This window comes from Alexandromys fortis, unplaced genomic scaffold (genome assembly GCF_014885135.2).
Source record: "Alexandromys fortis isolate MF-2015 unplaced genomic scaffold, M_Fortis_MF-2015_v1.1 scaffold_203, whole genome shotgun sequence".
Taxonomy (NCBI): domain Eukaryota; kingdom Metazoa; phylum Chordata; class Mammalia; order Rodentia; family Cricetidae; genus Alexandromys; species Alexandromys fortis.
The window spans coordinates 2,517,597-2,531,912 of NW_026068080.1; the positions used below are offsets into that span (position 1 = coordinate 2,517,597).

The window sequence follows — 14,316 nt, forward strand, 5'->3', positions numbered from 1 at the left end:
CACCCAGAGCAGCACGGTCAGTGGAGCGTGGTGGGACAGAACCATTGAAAACTGTGGGCGGCGTTAGCCCTGGCTACGAAGCACAGAGTTACCACACTAGACCCTGGAGTCTGTTAGGTCAGAGGCTGTAGGCTTCATGTTGTAGGAGATGGCATTTTGGCCACTAGATTTTTCACCTTACAGTACTTTACAGAATGTCTTAGTTAGGGTTTTTTATGGCTGTGAAGAGACACCAATGACTACAGCAACTCATAAGTAAAACATTTAATTGGGGTGGCTTGCTTACAGTTTCAGAGGTTTAGTCTGTTATCATGAAGGAGAGTGTGGTGGCATGCAGGCAGATGTGGTGCTGGAGCTGAGAGTCCTACATCTTGCAGGCAACAGAAAGATGGCTGAAAGTCACACTGAGGGAAGCTTGAGCGAAAAAAGACCTCAAAACCCGCCCCGCAGAGACATGCTTCCCCCAACAAGGCCGCACCCCCAATAGTGCCCCTCCTTTTGAGGGACTTTTTTTTCAAACCCCCACATAGAGGCTAGTCCTTCAGTAAGGGTAAAGGTCATTCTAATAGCCGTCTGAAAAGTCTAAGGGAAGAGGATGATGGGGGAGATCTGTAAGGAATGTTCTAGATTACAAAGATGTGTTAGAGATAAAGAGAAGTCTCTCAGGGACCTGGGTAGATGGAGACTCAACATTTAAGGGTTCCCAGAACCAGATAAGAAGAGGGATGTTTGGTACGTGGTCTGTGAAGGAGCTGGGGCCACCAGATCCCAGAGCTTGCCAGAACAAAGCACGGAAGCAGGAAGGATGCCCACGTGTCTCCCAGAAGGAGATCGCTATCAGGGAGCCACCGCTGTGATCGAGCCTTTAAACAGAAAACTTAAACCCATTTGTATGTTTAAGTTCAACATAAAGAAGTGGGGGCTTCTCTTTGGCCATTGTCGTACAGAACTGCACAGTGCAGAGGGACCAGTTATGGACATCCCTGAGGGCCAGCAGGGCTAGGACCATAGCATGGGGGGAGTAGGCTTTTCAGTTGATTTGGGGGTGCCCAACTTATGCCAGGCTCTGCTCTTGATGTTGTCCTCACTAATTTCACCCTGTGGCATTCCCGTGAGGTGAGGCTAGATATAGGGGCTTCAGAGGAGCAGAGACAGGGGGATGGGAGGGAGGGAGAGGGGGAGGGGCTGGCAGAATGGAGTTAGGACTCCAAGTCCTTCACGCTTGCCATTTCTTCGGATGACGACTGTTCAGTTTGCCAAGCTGAGTCTGTTGTGTGTGTGTGTGTGTGTGTGTGTGTTAAACACAGAGAATCAAACATGGAGCCGTTCTGAGTGGACTTGCTGTACAGCCCACTTAGGAAGAAACCACCAACACACAGGACACAGCATTAACTAACGATTTAGCTTCTGTGTGGCGTCAGGATCTCTCCCATCGCTAGTGCCCCGGTGGCCAGCTTGCGTTTGAACTTCCCCGTACGCCCCTCTTTGCAGCCTGCCACGCGGGCAGCTTGGTAGGATTTCACCTTGTTTTTAGCGAAGGCGTTGGGCAAAGAGAGACTGGTGAGGACGTAGGCAGGACTCTAGGGATCGCGTGTCTGAGGCGGTACAGTGTGGTCAGCATGTGTTCTGATCACGGCAGTGCCTGGCCCTGCCTGGCAGAGAGCTGAGAGGGGGCTGGGTCCTCTCTGAGAGGGACTGTCAGCGAGCTGGTGACAAAGAGGCAGGCAGGCAGTATATGTGTAGGCTAGAATGTGACTGGCTGCCAGCAAGGGACAACTGTCAGAGCCTGGGGCCTGTGAAGAAAGTGGACTTTCAGATGTGCCCAGCAAAGCCAACATAGACTGTCCCAGGTGGGCCTCAGGATATGTGACAAAGCTGTGCCAGGTGATGGGGTGAGACAGGCTGTCCAGAGGCCGCCATATCCAGACTCTGCTGTGGGTCATTACCCCGTGGTACTTGTGCTGCTCCATCTACGAAATCACATCGATAACCTCAGATGCCCGAGATTCCCCTTAATGAGAAGAGGTTTTATTTTTAAGCTGTTATACTCTTTCCACAAGATTTAAAGGGATTTCTGTCAGGGCTCGGTGCACATACAACAGTATCTGCGGCGGATCAGCGGCTGGAGTGTTCTGATTGGACAACTGAGAGTGAGGTTTAAATCACCCTCTTCTTCCAGAGAGCTAGCATTTTAGTCTGGCCTCTGTCCAAGTTCAGGCCACTCTGTGGGGCCAGATGGAGTCTGAATTCCATTCACAGTGTGTATGCAAATCCAGACAGACCCCCCTGGGACCAGGATTTTTCATCACTAGTCTTAGTGGGAGCCGGTCCCATTTGGCCTCTTGATTAGAGCCATTACACACCCCACTTTAACTGAGGGCAGCAGGCCTATAGCCCCAGCCATTATTTAGAGTGAGTGTGTCTGTCCCTTTGTGAGGGGTCTGTGCGGGGACATCAATAGGGCTGTTTCTGGCGTCCCTGCAAAGCGTTGAGCATCTTGAAGTCCCTTTCATTCACACTTCCCACTAGAGACATCCGAGCTGGCAGCCCAGCCGGAGGCTCCAGGGAGGGGAAGGAGGCCAGAGAGTAAGAGGGAGGCTCCCTTCAGCCATTCCTGGAATGGGAAACATTTGAGTGTTTGGTGAGTGTTTTTTGAAGCCGTTTGCCTTCCTGTAGGTTTGTAGACTGCCTTCACATAACTGATGCCCAGAAGCTGAGTGTGACTGAGGCTTGGGCTCCCTTGCTGGAACGGGCACTTAGAGCAGCAGCGACAGACCCCAGCCCTACCATGCTCAGGTGGAAACAGGCCTAGCAAAGTAAACTCAACGAGGAGCGTGCAGCTCTCTCCTGTGAAAAGTGGCGGCCTGGCTTTTAAAGTGACATTAATAAGATGAAACCATTTATTTGTGCAGCAAGTTTTGAGTATCTGGCGGGTACCAGCTCTGCTTTGAGGGCGTTAGGAGCAGGGCCTGATGGGTAGAGAAAGAATGAGGACCCCCCCCCCCCCGCCAACTGCCTGAGTTTACACTAGTGTCTCCTTAGCGTTTGGCAGTGCCCTTTTGGGATCTGCTTTGTGTGGGTGTCGTCTGACATAGTGAACAACGCCTTGTTGCATATGACATGGGCCTCCATACAAGGTGACTTCCCTGGTTGGGTGTTCAGCAGACATGACGCAGGATCTGAAATTCCATTCCCTGAGGATCAGATACAAAGAGCCAGATGGTTGATTGGGGGTGGTTCTTCATCTGTGCTGAAGGCGGTACCAGGCTGTGGCTGACCAGTCCCACTCTTGGAGAACATGCAGCTGCCTACTTCATCCCCGAGCCCTGCGAAGCTTGTTTTGTTTTGTGGGTGAGGCTGGCCGGGTTCACAAGTATCTGGCAGACTCGGCTCCAGGGTCACAAACAGTAAATGTCCTCACTCAGGATCACGAGAGTGGAATGAATGGCCACGCTGAGATCAGCCAGGGTCTGTGAATGTATGGTTCTTCTCGAACGGGAGCAAGTGAAATTGTTACCAGGGTTAGGGACAAAGCCTGGGCTCTGGCAGCCCTAACAAGCTTGGCTTCACTGGCAGTCCTCAATAGGCGAATTACAGAATAAGCCATTGGCAAGCAGTGAGAAAGATGGTTCAGGGTAGTCACGATCCATAAGCCGATCTTCAGAGGCCTGACACGAAGTTTAGGGTTAAACAGGAGGATGTTGGTCATGGCGGCACACTTGGGGGGCTATGATGAAGAGGCAAAGAGGCAGGACCAGGAGTTCCAGGCCAGCCGGGAGATACAGCTTAGCGACTGAGAACACACAAGGGCGGACACCGCTCAGCACCCACACCACACAGCTCACTACTGCCTGTACTTTGGGTAGATCCAAAGCCTCCGGCCTCCACGGGACCAACACTCAAGTGCACAGACCCACACACAGACGGACATATAGTTAAAAAGCAGAAAATAATAACAGCTTTTAAATAGAAGGCAAGAAGCATGCACAGCCAGGCCGTTTCCGGGTCATGGCGTGGTCCTTCCCACCCAGTGCTGTCTTGGCTGTGGCCGTCCTGAAGGGGTCTCTGTCAAGTCAGAACTGCGTGAGCCGTCTTTCCTGGAGACAAGTTCCTCTTCTGGCAGGCACCCAGCTTCAGCCTTTTCCTTCTCCCATCATGAAATTTCGCCTCAGGAAGTTCTAATTTCTTAGGGGCCATTGTTTCAGTAGTGTGATAACTCAAGGGAGTGACCCAAGTATCTCTTCAGAATATCTCGTTTCCTGCCAATAATCATGTGTAGTGCATGCAACCCACTAGGCTAGGTTCTCTTCCAGAGTTGCTAGTGTGGGTGTAGGTGGGGCCTGAGGATCTATGTATTGGGTGCCCTTTGGGAGAGACTCTTGGAAGACCCATCTGTCTCTGTTGGCGAATGAGGACAAAGATGGGCTTGAGGGTGGGCTGGGTTTTCATGCTCTCTGCTCTCCCGTAGGTCGAGGCTGAAGCTGTGAACCGCTCCATCACCATTGCCAATCAGACCAACTGCCCCCTGTATGTCACCAAAGTGATGAGCAAGAGCGCAGCTGACGTCATCGCCCAGGCACGGAAGAAGGGTGAGCCGTGGGGGCTGTTGGACCCACTGTGGGCAGGTGGAAGGAAGGAGCCTGCCCACTGGAGAGGCTCTTTTTCCGACCCTGGTGCCAACTGGGCCACTTTTATCATGTTCCAGCATTAACCTAATTGCACTCGAACAGAGCGGGCAGCTCTGGTTTCCTCCCTTTGTTCTGCAGCCAGTGGCCTTGTTTGTATCTATTTAAAGCCAAGGCCGTGTGGGCAGGTAGCCCCCTCTCTGTTTACGTTGATTTATCAGCGTGATTCTGTGTAAACAAACTGGTCACCCTGCATAGGTTACGTCACTCTTCTCTGGCTACAGAGCCTCTCTGGGAAATGCTAATCTGTGTCTTCCCTCCACCTTGGGTGGGGATTTCTACTGGGGGACGGAGAGAGCTTGGTGCGGGACACATGTTTACTGGCCTCCAGGGACTCCCTGCGAATGTCCTGTGGGCGCCTTCTGCCTGAAGCCGGTTCTCCCGAGACAGATCCTAGAAACTAATTCACTAAGTGTAGCTTCCAGCACTTTCCCCCTGGGGATCTTCCATGGAGCACCTTATACATTATGGATAGGCTCCACTGTCACCTGCGGAGCGCCGCGAGTTTGGCTGGTCACCCGGCATGCTCTCTGCTTAGGAGTTAGCCCAGCCTGTAGAGCTGGGAAGAAGAGCACTGGCTGATGGGAACCTTAGCCTGACCCCAAGTGAGCCTTGCAAAGGGATGCCCGTCTTCCTTGTTCCCGCCACCCTCTGGTGGATCTTTCCAGCTTGTCTATCTCCGTTTATCTGGTTTTCCCTCCTCTCAGGTGCTCCCCCCCCCCCCCCCCCACCTTTCTCTCTGACTCGGTCTCTGTCTAGTTTGGCCTGTATAGCTGTTCCTACTTGGCTGTGTGATCCACATGGATCAATAAGGACTGTAAGGATATTTTCACTGGTGGGTGACTTGGTACAAGCTCCGGAAGAAATTGCTCAATGGCTACTCAGTTAGCCTGTCCCCCAAATGGCTTCCAGACCAACCTTGTGGTTTATAGCTCCCTACTCTTTGGGGCTTTCTGGGACTCCGTTTGACCAATGGCTAGGCTATTAATTTTTGAGAGCCTGCCCTCTCCTGGCTGTTTGAAGGAATTGCCTCTTATTTAGTAGTAGTAGAATCAGTATCATTTTGGTATTTTCAAACTTGGTCTTACATAGCCCAGGCTGGCCTGGAACTCACTGTATAGCATTGAATGACCATGACTTCCTGATCCTCCTGCCTCCACCTCCTGAGTCCTGGGATCACAGGTGTGCAGCCCTCTTCCCTGTTGGAAAAAGCATCCAGAATTTGTTCAGCATTGGCCTCAAGTTACTTTTTGAAGAAACCATGTAGGTGGTGACTGAACCCATGGTCCTTTATCACCCAGGTCCGCTTGTAAGTTGACTGAGTGTTCAGCTCCAATACCAAACACCCTTCCTGGTAGCACTCCTTCCATGTAGCATGGGCACAGTGGGTACAGTGTCTGAAAAGGGGAGGGTGGTGGGCAGCTAATTTTGTGTGTTTTACTGATCATTCTGCATAATAAAGATGGGGAGTAATAGGGAGTCAGGTAAGGCCAACATTCACATGACTTTGTATTGTGGCCTCCCTGTCCAAAGTGTGAAACATCACAGACTCACCTTGGCAGAGGGAGGGGGTCAGCCTTTTGACAGATCACAGCTGGGGTGGAGTCGCCAACCAGCTCCCCAGCAGCACCGAAGCCTGTGGTACTAACTCATCGCTCATAAAACACACAGTTTCACTCCGGCATTTTGCTTTGGGGACCAGACAGAATGTTGTTTTTGTTAACTTTTGAGCCTGGTCCCAAAAGGAAGAAATTCCGCCACTTCTGTTCCAGAACCTTCCATGCATGTATCCAGCTGTGCCCATACCGTTCTTCTCAGGGTGGCCTTTGCATTCAAGCTGTTGCTCTCCGACAGACCCAAGTCACTGGGGAATTCCACAGCAGAAGGCTCTGGCACTGTAGAGGGCTGGGAAGGCTCTTGCGGTCCTGTTGGATCTTCCTAACCTCCTCAGGAGGCAGCCTGGGGCAGCAGCCTTCATTTTTTTTTTTTCTTTTGTTCTGAAGGTCAGAGCTTGAGAAGAGCAGAACTGGATTGATGACTGAGTGTATAGCTTCAGGCTCCAAATCTCCATGTTAATGTTTGACCAGCTCACCTTTCCTCTTGGGGATTGTTTTAGTAGATAAAATAATTGTGGTCTGTATGGGTTGGAAATTAGTTCAGGTGGAAACTCTAGCCTGACCCTCAGCATAGGCCTGAATAATAAGAAACAAATATATATATGTATATATACATATATATTTGTGTATATATATATTGTTTTTATTGAACTATATATTTTACTCTGCTACCCTTCCATCCTTTCCCCTCCCTTGAAACCCTCTCCCATGGTCCCCATGCTGCCAATTTACTCAGAAGATCTTGTCTTTTTTCTATTTCCCATGTAGATTAGATCCATGTATGTCTCTCTTAGGGTCCTCATTGTTATCTCGTTTCTCTGGGGTTGTGATTTGTAGGCTGGCTTTTGAAACAAATATTCTTGAACACCAAGGGCACAGTAGCAGGCTGTTTGAGAGTTTGTTCCCTGGGATTAATAACACTGATCAGAACCAGACCCTACACGTGTTACAGCCATGTGACTTAGCATCTCTAGGTCTGTTTCTCACTTGCGAAGGGACAGCCGTGATTGTGACTCTCCTCACAGAGAGATGCTTGCGTTTAAAGGAGATAATGAGAGGAGAGGTATCTCCAGTAGTAACCAGTCATTCTTGCCACTGAGGCATGAAATGATGGTTTAACCTGGAATGTGGTTCAACAAGCCCAGATGAAGATGTTTGTGTATTTTCCCTGTATGACACTTCAGGCCTCAGTGCCAGGAGCTAAAAGTAGTCTTGACCCCAAGCGTCTGCCCTCGGAGGGAGGGTGAGGCAGGAGCAGAAAGACGGGAGGGGAGTGATCAGTGCCCTTATGACCAGGCAAGACTAGAGGACAGGATAAGGAGCCTGTGAGGTTCAGGCTACGGGAAGGACTAGAACAATAGTTATCCACTCTTCATGTGCCAAAGCCCCACTACTCACAGACCCACTTGGTCCTATGTCCAAGCTGGAGACATTAGGGCAAATAGAGAAATGAGATAAACAGGAGACTATGGGATGAAATGTGAGCAGAGGCTATAGCTGTATGCAAACTAGACCAAGCGTAGTGATGGCCTGCCTTTCCTGAGTGACCCTGTGGCAACCGTCATTCTGCGCCTTGCATCAGGACACCCCTTTACCAACCTCACTGAACTCTATCCTGAGGCATGAAATGATGGTTTAACCTGGAATGTGGTTCAACAAGCCCAGATGAAGATGTTTGTGTATTTTCCCTGTGTGACACTTCAGGCCTCAGTGCCAGGAGCTAAAAGTGGTCTTTTACCTCATCTTACTTTGTATTTGGGGGCAAATCTTACTATGTTGCCCAGACTTGCCATGAATTTGTAATCCTCCTGCCCCAGCCTCCTGAGTAGCTGGGATTACAGGCCTAAGCCATCAAGTCATGGCTTGGGCTTTATTCTTAAGGAGAATGTGGAAAGTGGTTGGTTTAATAAACTCAGGCCACAGAAGAGAAATTGGGATGCAGAAACTGAACATGCTGTTCCCAAACATCCAGCCTGCTGGAAGTTAAAGCCATGATTCCAGACCTCTGCCCTCTATTTATCCAGAGTGTCAGGGTGGGGACTTCTTCTTCAGGCTACCTTTCTCTCGGTTGAGGAGCGCTGGGTGGCTGCAGATCCCTCCCCAAGGAAATGGTAACTTATGGGCAGTACCTGCTGATGTCACCTTGTGTGCATCCTTCTTGTCCTTCCTTACCCATCCTTAGAACCAAGGGACAGCCACATTCAAATAGTCCTGGCTGTTGAGGCACACTAAACCCAAATCCAGGATAAGACTTCTCTTGACCTACAGGCCAACAGGGAAGGCTATTGGGCATCATGAAAACCCTGTGCTCACATGAGCTATGAAGTCTACTTTAATTTACCATGTAGTAATCTTGAAGCAGACTTGAGATTGAGGTGACAGGTGGGTTGGATTGTGAGTGTCATGAAATCCTAGCAGAGTTTGTTAGTCAGAGAAACAGCCCACTAGAGGATGTGGAAGGGGACAGGAAGACAGAGGAGGATTTATTTCAAGGCATTGGATCATGCTGTATTCGAGCTGGATTGTGAAGGCTCACAGGCTGGAGACCTAGGTGATAGACAAGGGTGCTGCTCAAATCTGAAGGCTGTGTGGAGACAGAAGCATTTCCTAGTCAATGAACAGCATGTGGCCCCGGAGGCTGGGAATTCAGATTGCATTGTAATTCAGCCAGGTAGGATAAGATCCTGGGTTTGACGTTCAGCCACCTGTGCTCTCTGTAGGTAAGGTATACATGGGCTCTTTCAGGGTAGAGAAAAGAGTGGTTTCCTGTTGTAGGAGACTGTTTGTTCCGGGCTGCTCAGCCCTGAAATAACCACACAGAAACTGTTACTTAAATCACTGCCTGGCCTATTAGCTCTAGCTTCTTATTGGTTAGCTCTTATGTCTTAATCTAACCCATATTTATTAATCTGTGTATCACTACGTGGCTGTGGCTTACTGGCAAGGTTTTGACTCGTCTGTTCCCAGCAGTGGCTACTTGGCATCCCTTGAGTCCACCTTTCTCCCAGCATTCAGTTTAGTACCCCCCCCCCCCACCTCCCACTTACCTCTATTCTGCCCTGTGTAGGCCCAAGACATTTTATTTATTCAATAACCAATAAAAGCAGCACATATACAGAAGGGCCTCCCACACCAGTTCTGGACCTGGGAATTTGAATCCATAAATTCATTCTTTTTCTTTCCAACCTATTTTGACCAGCACCAATAGAGGCAACCAAGCAGTCTTTTAATTTTAAAAAATGTTCTGTGGCATCAAATACAGCATCCACAGCCTTGCCTTGTGGAAGTATTTGGGTCAGGGTCCGCAGTGGCGTTTGCATCATGCCATTGTGGCATGGACTGCATGTGTTTTCTTTACTATAAGAATAATCATGAGTGCCCCTGAATTACCTCAGATTAGAGAATCAATTCTAGGAACTTCAGAAAACTTATCCTGACTATTTTGTTTACTGTCCCAATGGATGGTATATGCCTGTGATCCCAGCACAGGGATGGGGATTCAGCTCATGAGAAGTCTGTGATCGTGAGACTATGAGGGATAATCCTTAAGGCTAGTCTAAAAGAGGCATAAGTAGGACTGTTAGTTGAAGGTCAGCCTGGGCTATATTTTAGCATGGTACTGACTCAAAAAAAAAAAAAATAGGGCTAGTGAGATAGAGTCGGCAAACACGCACAGGAACCTGAATTTGTCTCCCAGAATTCATGTAAAGAAAACGGTGTGGTGGTTCATGACCGTAATGTGTTGGGGAGGCAGATCTCAGGCTCATTGGCCAGCTGGGCTAGCTTACTTAGAGAGCTCCAGGCTAATAAGATACACTGTCTCCTATATGTGCAACTTCCTGTCCCATGTGCATTTCCCACACTACACACACACACACACACACACACACACACACACACACACACGCACATGCACACGCGCACACACATCCGAACCTTCCTTGCTGTCAGCATCTCACTGCATAGTTCACAGGCAGTTGGTTGGGGCTGTGGCCCGAGCACTCCCAGAGAAAGGCAGAGTAACGTGGGTCTGTCTGTTTGTCTTTCCACTGAGTCTCATTTCCCTGGGCTTCTGTGGCTGAGCTTTAAGGCTCCCTACACGTGGTTTCCCATTGTTCTTGCTTTGGATCTGTCCTGCTTCTCGTTCATGGGAAATGACAAACTGTTGGAGCCCGGAGCTGTCAAACATTTTCCAACCCCAGCTTGCAGTTATTCTTCATGAATGTGCTCAGCCCGGGGCTGGTTGTGAATAAACATCACCCGCCCGGCCCCTGCATTCCTGGCCTGACTAGTGCGCCTGCCAGAGTCTGGATTGGGGTCATATCCTTCAGTTTAGACTTTCCCTGGAGAAGAGAATCAGAAACTACAAACGGCCGCCAAGAAAGCATCAGCAGTGTGTTTAGAGGAGCATAAAAAAGGCCAATTAAGCCGTTCGTGGTTTATTATTATTAGTGGTAATGATGGCTGGCACACGGCAGCTCACTGGTGTCTGTGGCCTGACTGAGCTCTGGAAGCCAGTCCATGGCTTCCTCCAGCACACAGTTTATAGGGCAAGAGGAGGAGCCCATGGCAAGGCTCTGGGCCACTGAGGTGGGGCTGTGAGGGGGGCAGGTAGAGAGCAGTGTGTGAACCACGCTCCCCTGAAGGTGGAGGTCTTGGATATGATGGGTCCTATTCTAATTTGTGCAGCTAAAATGTAGAAATAAAGACTGGTAAGGACCTTGGACTCCCTCAGGAGGTTTGATTGCAGCAAAGCTGGAGGCATGGCTCATCGGTGAAGAATTCTTGCTTTCTCAGAAGACCAGACAGTTCGGTTCCCAGCACCCACACTAGACCCCTCACAACCACTTCACAGGAAGCTAAGACTTTCTTCTAGTCTCTGCTGGCACACACACTCACATCTGCATATTCATACACAGGCAGGCACACACACATACACCTAAATAAAAAAAATTAAAAAAAATCTGTGACTTCCTCTTTCCAGGTCTTTGCATGGTTCCATCTTGGGTTGGCCAGGAGTCCCCACTCTCTGATGGCCTAAGGAAGAAATTACACGTCTCTAGTGACCTTGGAGGCTCTGACCCATCCTGTGTTTTCTAGGGGCTAAAGGCTGAGTTCATTGTCACATCAGGGCTTATGCTAAGGGGGGCAGAGGGCAGGGGACCCAGCTCCTTGTCAAACAGTACCACTCCCACCCCAGTCTCCAATGAAGCCTGTCTGTTTTTAGTAGCAGGCTCCCCAGTCAGATTTCCAGGGCCAGGATGGAGGTGCAGACTCAGTGACAGGACAGAGGACGACGAATTCCAGGACATCCTTGGGATACATATTTCCCAGACAGATGAGATGTTGTTTTCTCCTCCGAGCACCTTTGCTGTTCTGACTTTTGATGGTGACAAAACCTATATACCCGAGGGCTGTGGGGACATGGGCAGCAGGGTTCACAGGCCTGGCTTTGGGTCCTTTGTACAGAGGTGGGGGCAGTGGATGGCAGGGGCTCGCAGGTCTGCCTGTGGTCCTCTGTGTGGAGGGGGTCAGTCAATGGCAGGGCTTGCTGGATTGGGAGTTAGATTTCGTCAGCTCTGTTGAAGTTCCTGTAACAGCCAGTGCAGCTCCTGCTCAGCTGCTGCACCTTACGAGGGGCCTGAAGAACAGCTAACAGTTGGCATTGGCTTTAGGAGGTCTTTTTCCATTTGGGGGCCTGCGCCCAGTGTGCTTGTCCAAGCTTCTATTGGGAGAGCTTCCCATAGGTCAGGATTGCTGGGTTCCTCTCCTGGCTCTTTCCTCCAGGGGTCTCCTTCTGCATGCTTGTACTTGGTTCTAGAAACCTCCCTCCTGCCTGGAGGCTGTTACCGAGTGTGGACAGGAGGCAGCTTGTGGCCTCCCAACACCCTCTAACTAAACAGCCACTTCTTTGTGACATTCCTGAGGCAGGAGGGGGCAGCTCCCTGGAGCCAGTTTTGAGTGTCTGGGCAAAGAGGGTGTTGTGGGCTATTATCCAGTGATAAGCCTCTGTGAGGACTGTGGAGAGGAAGGGAGACACATTCCTGACTGAGAAGCATTTGGCCTTGAGGGTGGGTCGCGAGTTTAGAGAAAAGAAGCTTGGCTGGGTGCTGGCAGGAGAGGCGGATGGATTTGAGTAACCCGAGAGCGAGTTCCAGCTTTCAGGCCTTGAATTAGTGAAACAGTAGAGCACCGGGTTGGCGCGACACACATTTGTTAAGCACCTACTGTATGCAGGCAGCAAGATGATCCTTAGGTATGTTGAATGCCTACTGTGTGCAGGCAGAAAAGTGATCCAGGTGTCACCGTCAAGAAGCCAACACTTTGAAAGAGGGTGATAATATGGGTGTAGGATTCAGAGCTTAGGGGAATGGTGGGGCCTGAGCCATGAAAGGGGAGGCTGAAAAGCCAGGCATGATGGCACCCTTCTGTAATCTCAGCTCTCCAGAGTCCAGACTTGAAGATAAGAAGTTCAAGTTCATCCTCTGCCATAGACATAGTGGGTTCAAGGCCAGACTCAGCTAGGCAAAAAAAAAAAAAAAAAAAAAAAGCTTGGCATTGAATCATGAGGGACATAGGTAAAGTTTGGGGAAAAGGCAGTTCTTTTTGTTTTGCTTTTGTTTAAACATGGAAGGCATGACTTGAGAGGTCCTTAGAGGGGTTGTGTGGAAGAGAATAGTATTCAGAGACTGTTCTGTGAAGATGGAGTGTCTACACACGCCACAGGTGTCACAGGGTCATAGAGCCTGCATGGGGAACTGAGGCAGCAAGCCCAAACCTAAAATCTGCTGGAATGGGCTAGGAAAGGGATGAGGCCTCTCAAGAGTGTATTTAAGACATACAGGATGGACATTAGGTTGTCTGGCCTCCTCTGGAGGGACAGAGAAGACACCATTTAGATATCCAGGGAGCTGACATTCTTTCTTGGACATCATATGAAGTTAGGCCAGGTTTCTAGAGACTCTGTAGATTCTCATAAAGTCAGCTGTGGCTCTGATGGCTGCTATTGATGGCATCCTTGTGTGTCCACTTAAGCATCCAGGTGTCTCTAGAAGATTCTGACACTATTTGCTCCTGATACCTCAGCCTTGTGATTTCATTTATGATTTCTGCTCTATAGCTAGAGTTAACCATGGTAAAGGGTGTGGGAGAGAGGGCTGTCAGGTATGAGCAAGGAGGACACCTTCTGCATAGTAAAGATAATCCACCCATCATCCGAAAAAAGGAGATTCTAGATGGTTCTGAGGCCTGGGTGTTGGAAACCATCTGAGTTGGAGATCCGGGGTATGTAGCATGTATAGTGTTTAGGATTGTCTCAGGAGAGAGCGTTGGGTCCACAGACCAAAGCATCTTAGTGTGTGCTGACTTGGTGGCCTTGGCTGCCTAGGGTACTGGACTTCCAGCCATGGGTGTCATCAACTGTGAGATGAGGGTGTATCCCCAGGGAGGGAAAGCTGAGAGCATCCTACAGTGCTGAGCACCTAGTAATGTCTGCTAAGGGTGGTCTCTTACTCTTGGGGTGTCAGACTGAGCCTTCTGCGTCTGTTTCTCAGGAACTGTGGTGTATGGTGAGCCCATCACTGCCAGCTTGGGGACTGATGGCTCTCATTATTGGAGTAAGAACTGGGCCAAGGCTGCTGCCTTTGTCACCTCCCCACCCTTGAGCCCCGACCCAACCACTCCAGACTTTCTCAACTCCTTGCTGTCCTGGTGAGTATTGGTGACTTGTTCCTAGCTACACTCTAGATCTCCTCAGACCAAAATAGACCCAGTAGGTGACAGCATGGTGGTTGGGAACAGGTTTAAAACTAGACCCTTATTGACCAGAGTTGGGGTTAATAAGTGAGAACAAGGGATTATTGTGTCTCTGTCCTGGGTAGAAATTCCTGATGGGAACCTGGGTTATTCTGAGAGCCAACTAAAGGGTCTGAAGAGGTATCAGAAGGATGCCAGCATGGTTGGCAGGTCATCACTTAGGAAATATCTCACCAGACAGATTGAGGTACCCTGAGCTG

The 14,316-nt window shown here is 49.8% G+C and overlaps 1 protein-coding gene across 1 annotated transcript in view; it reads left to right on the forward strand.

The window, feature by feature from the left end:
• Dpysl2 (dihydropyrimidinase like 2) overlaps positions 1 to 14,316 on the forward strand; it is a 66,998-nt gene that overhangs the window by 39,659 nt on the left and 13,023 nt on the right. Inside the window, exons 8-9 of the mRNA XM_050121861.1 lie at positions 4,469 to 4,589; positions 13,855 to 14,011. Of these exons, the coding sequence (XP_049977818.1) occupies positions 4,469 to 4,589; positions 13,855 to 14,011 (278 nt within the window). The remainder of the gene's footprint in view (positions 1 to 4,468; positions 4,590 to 13,854; positions 14,012 to 14,316) is intronic.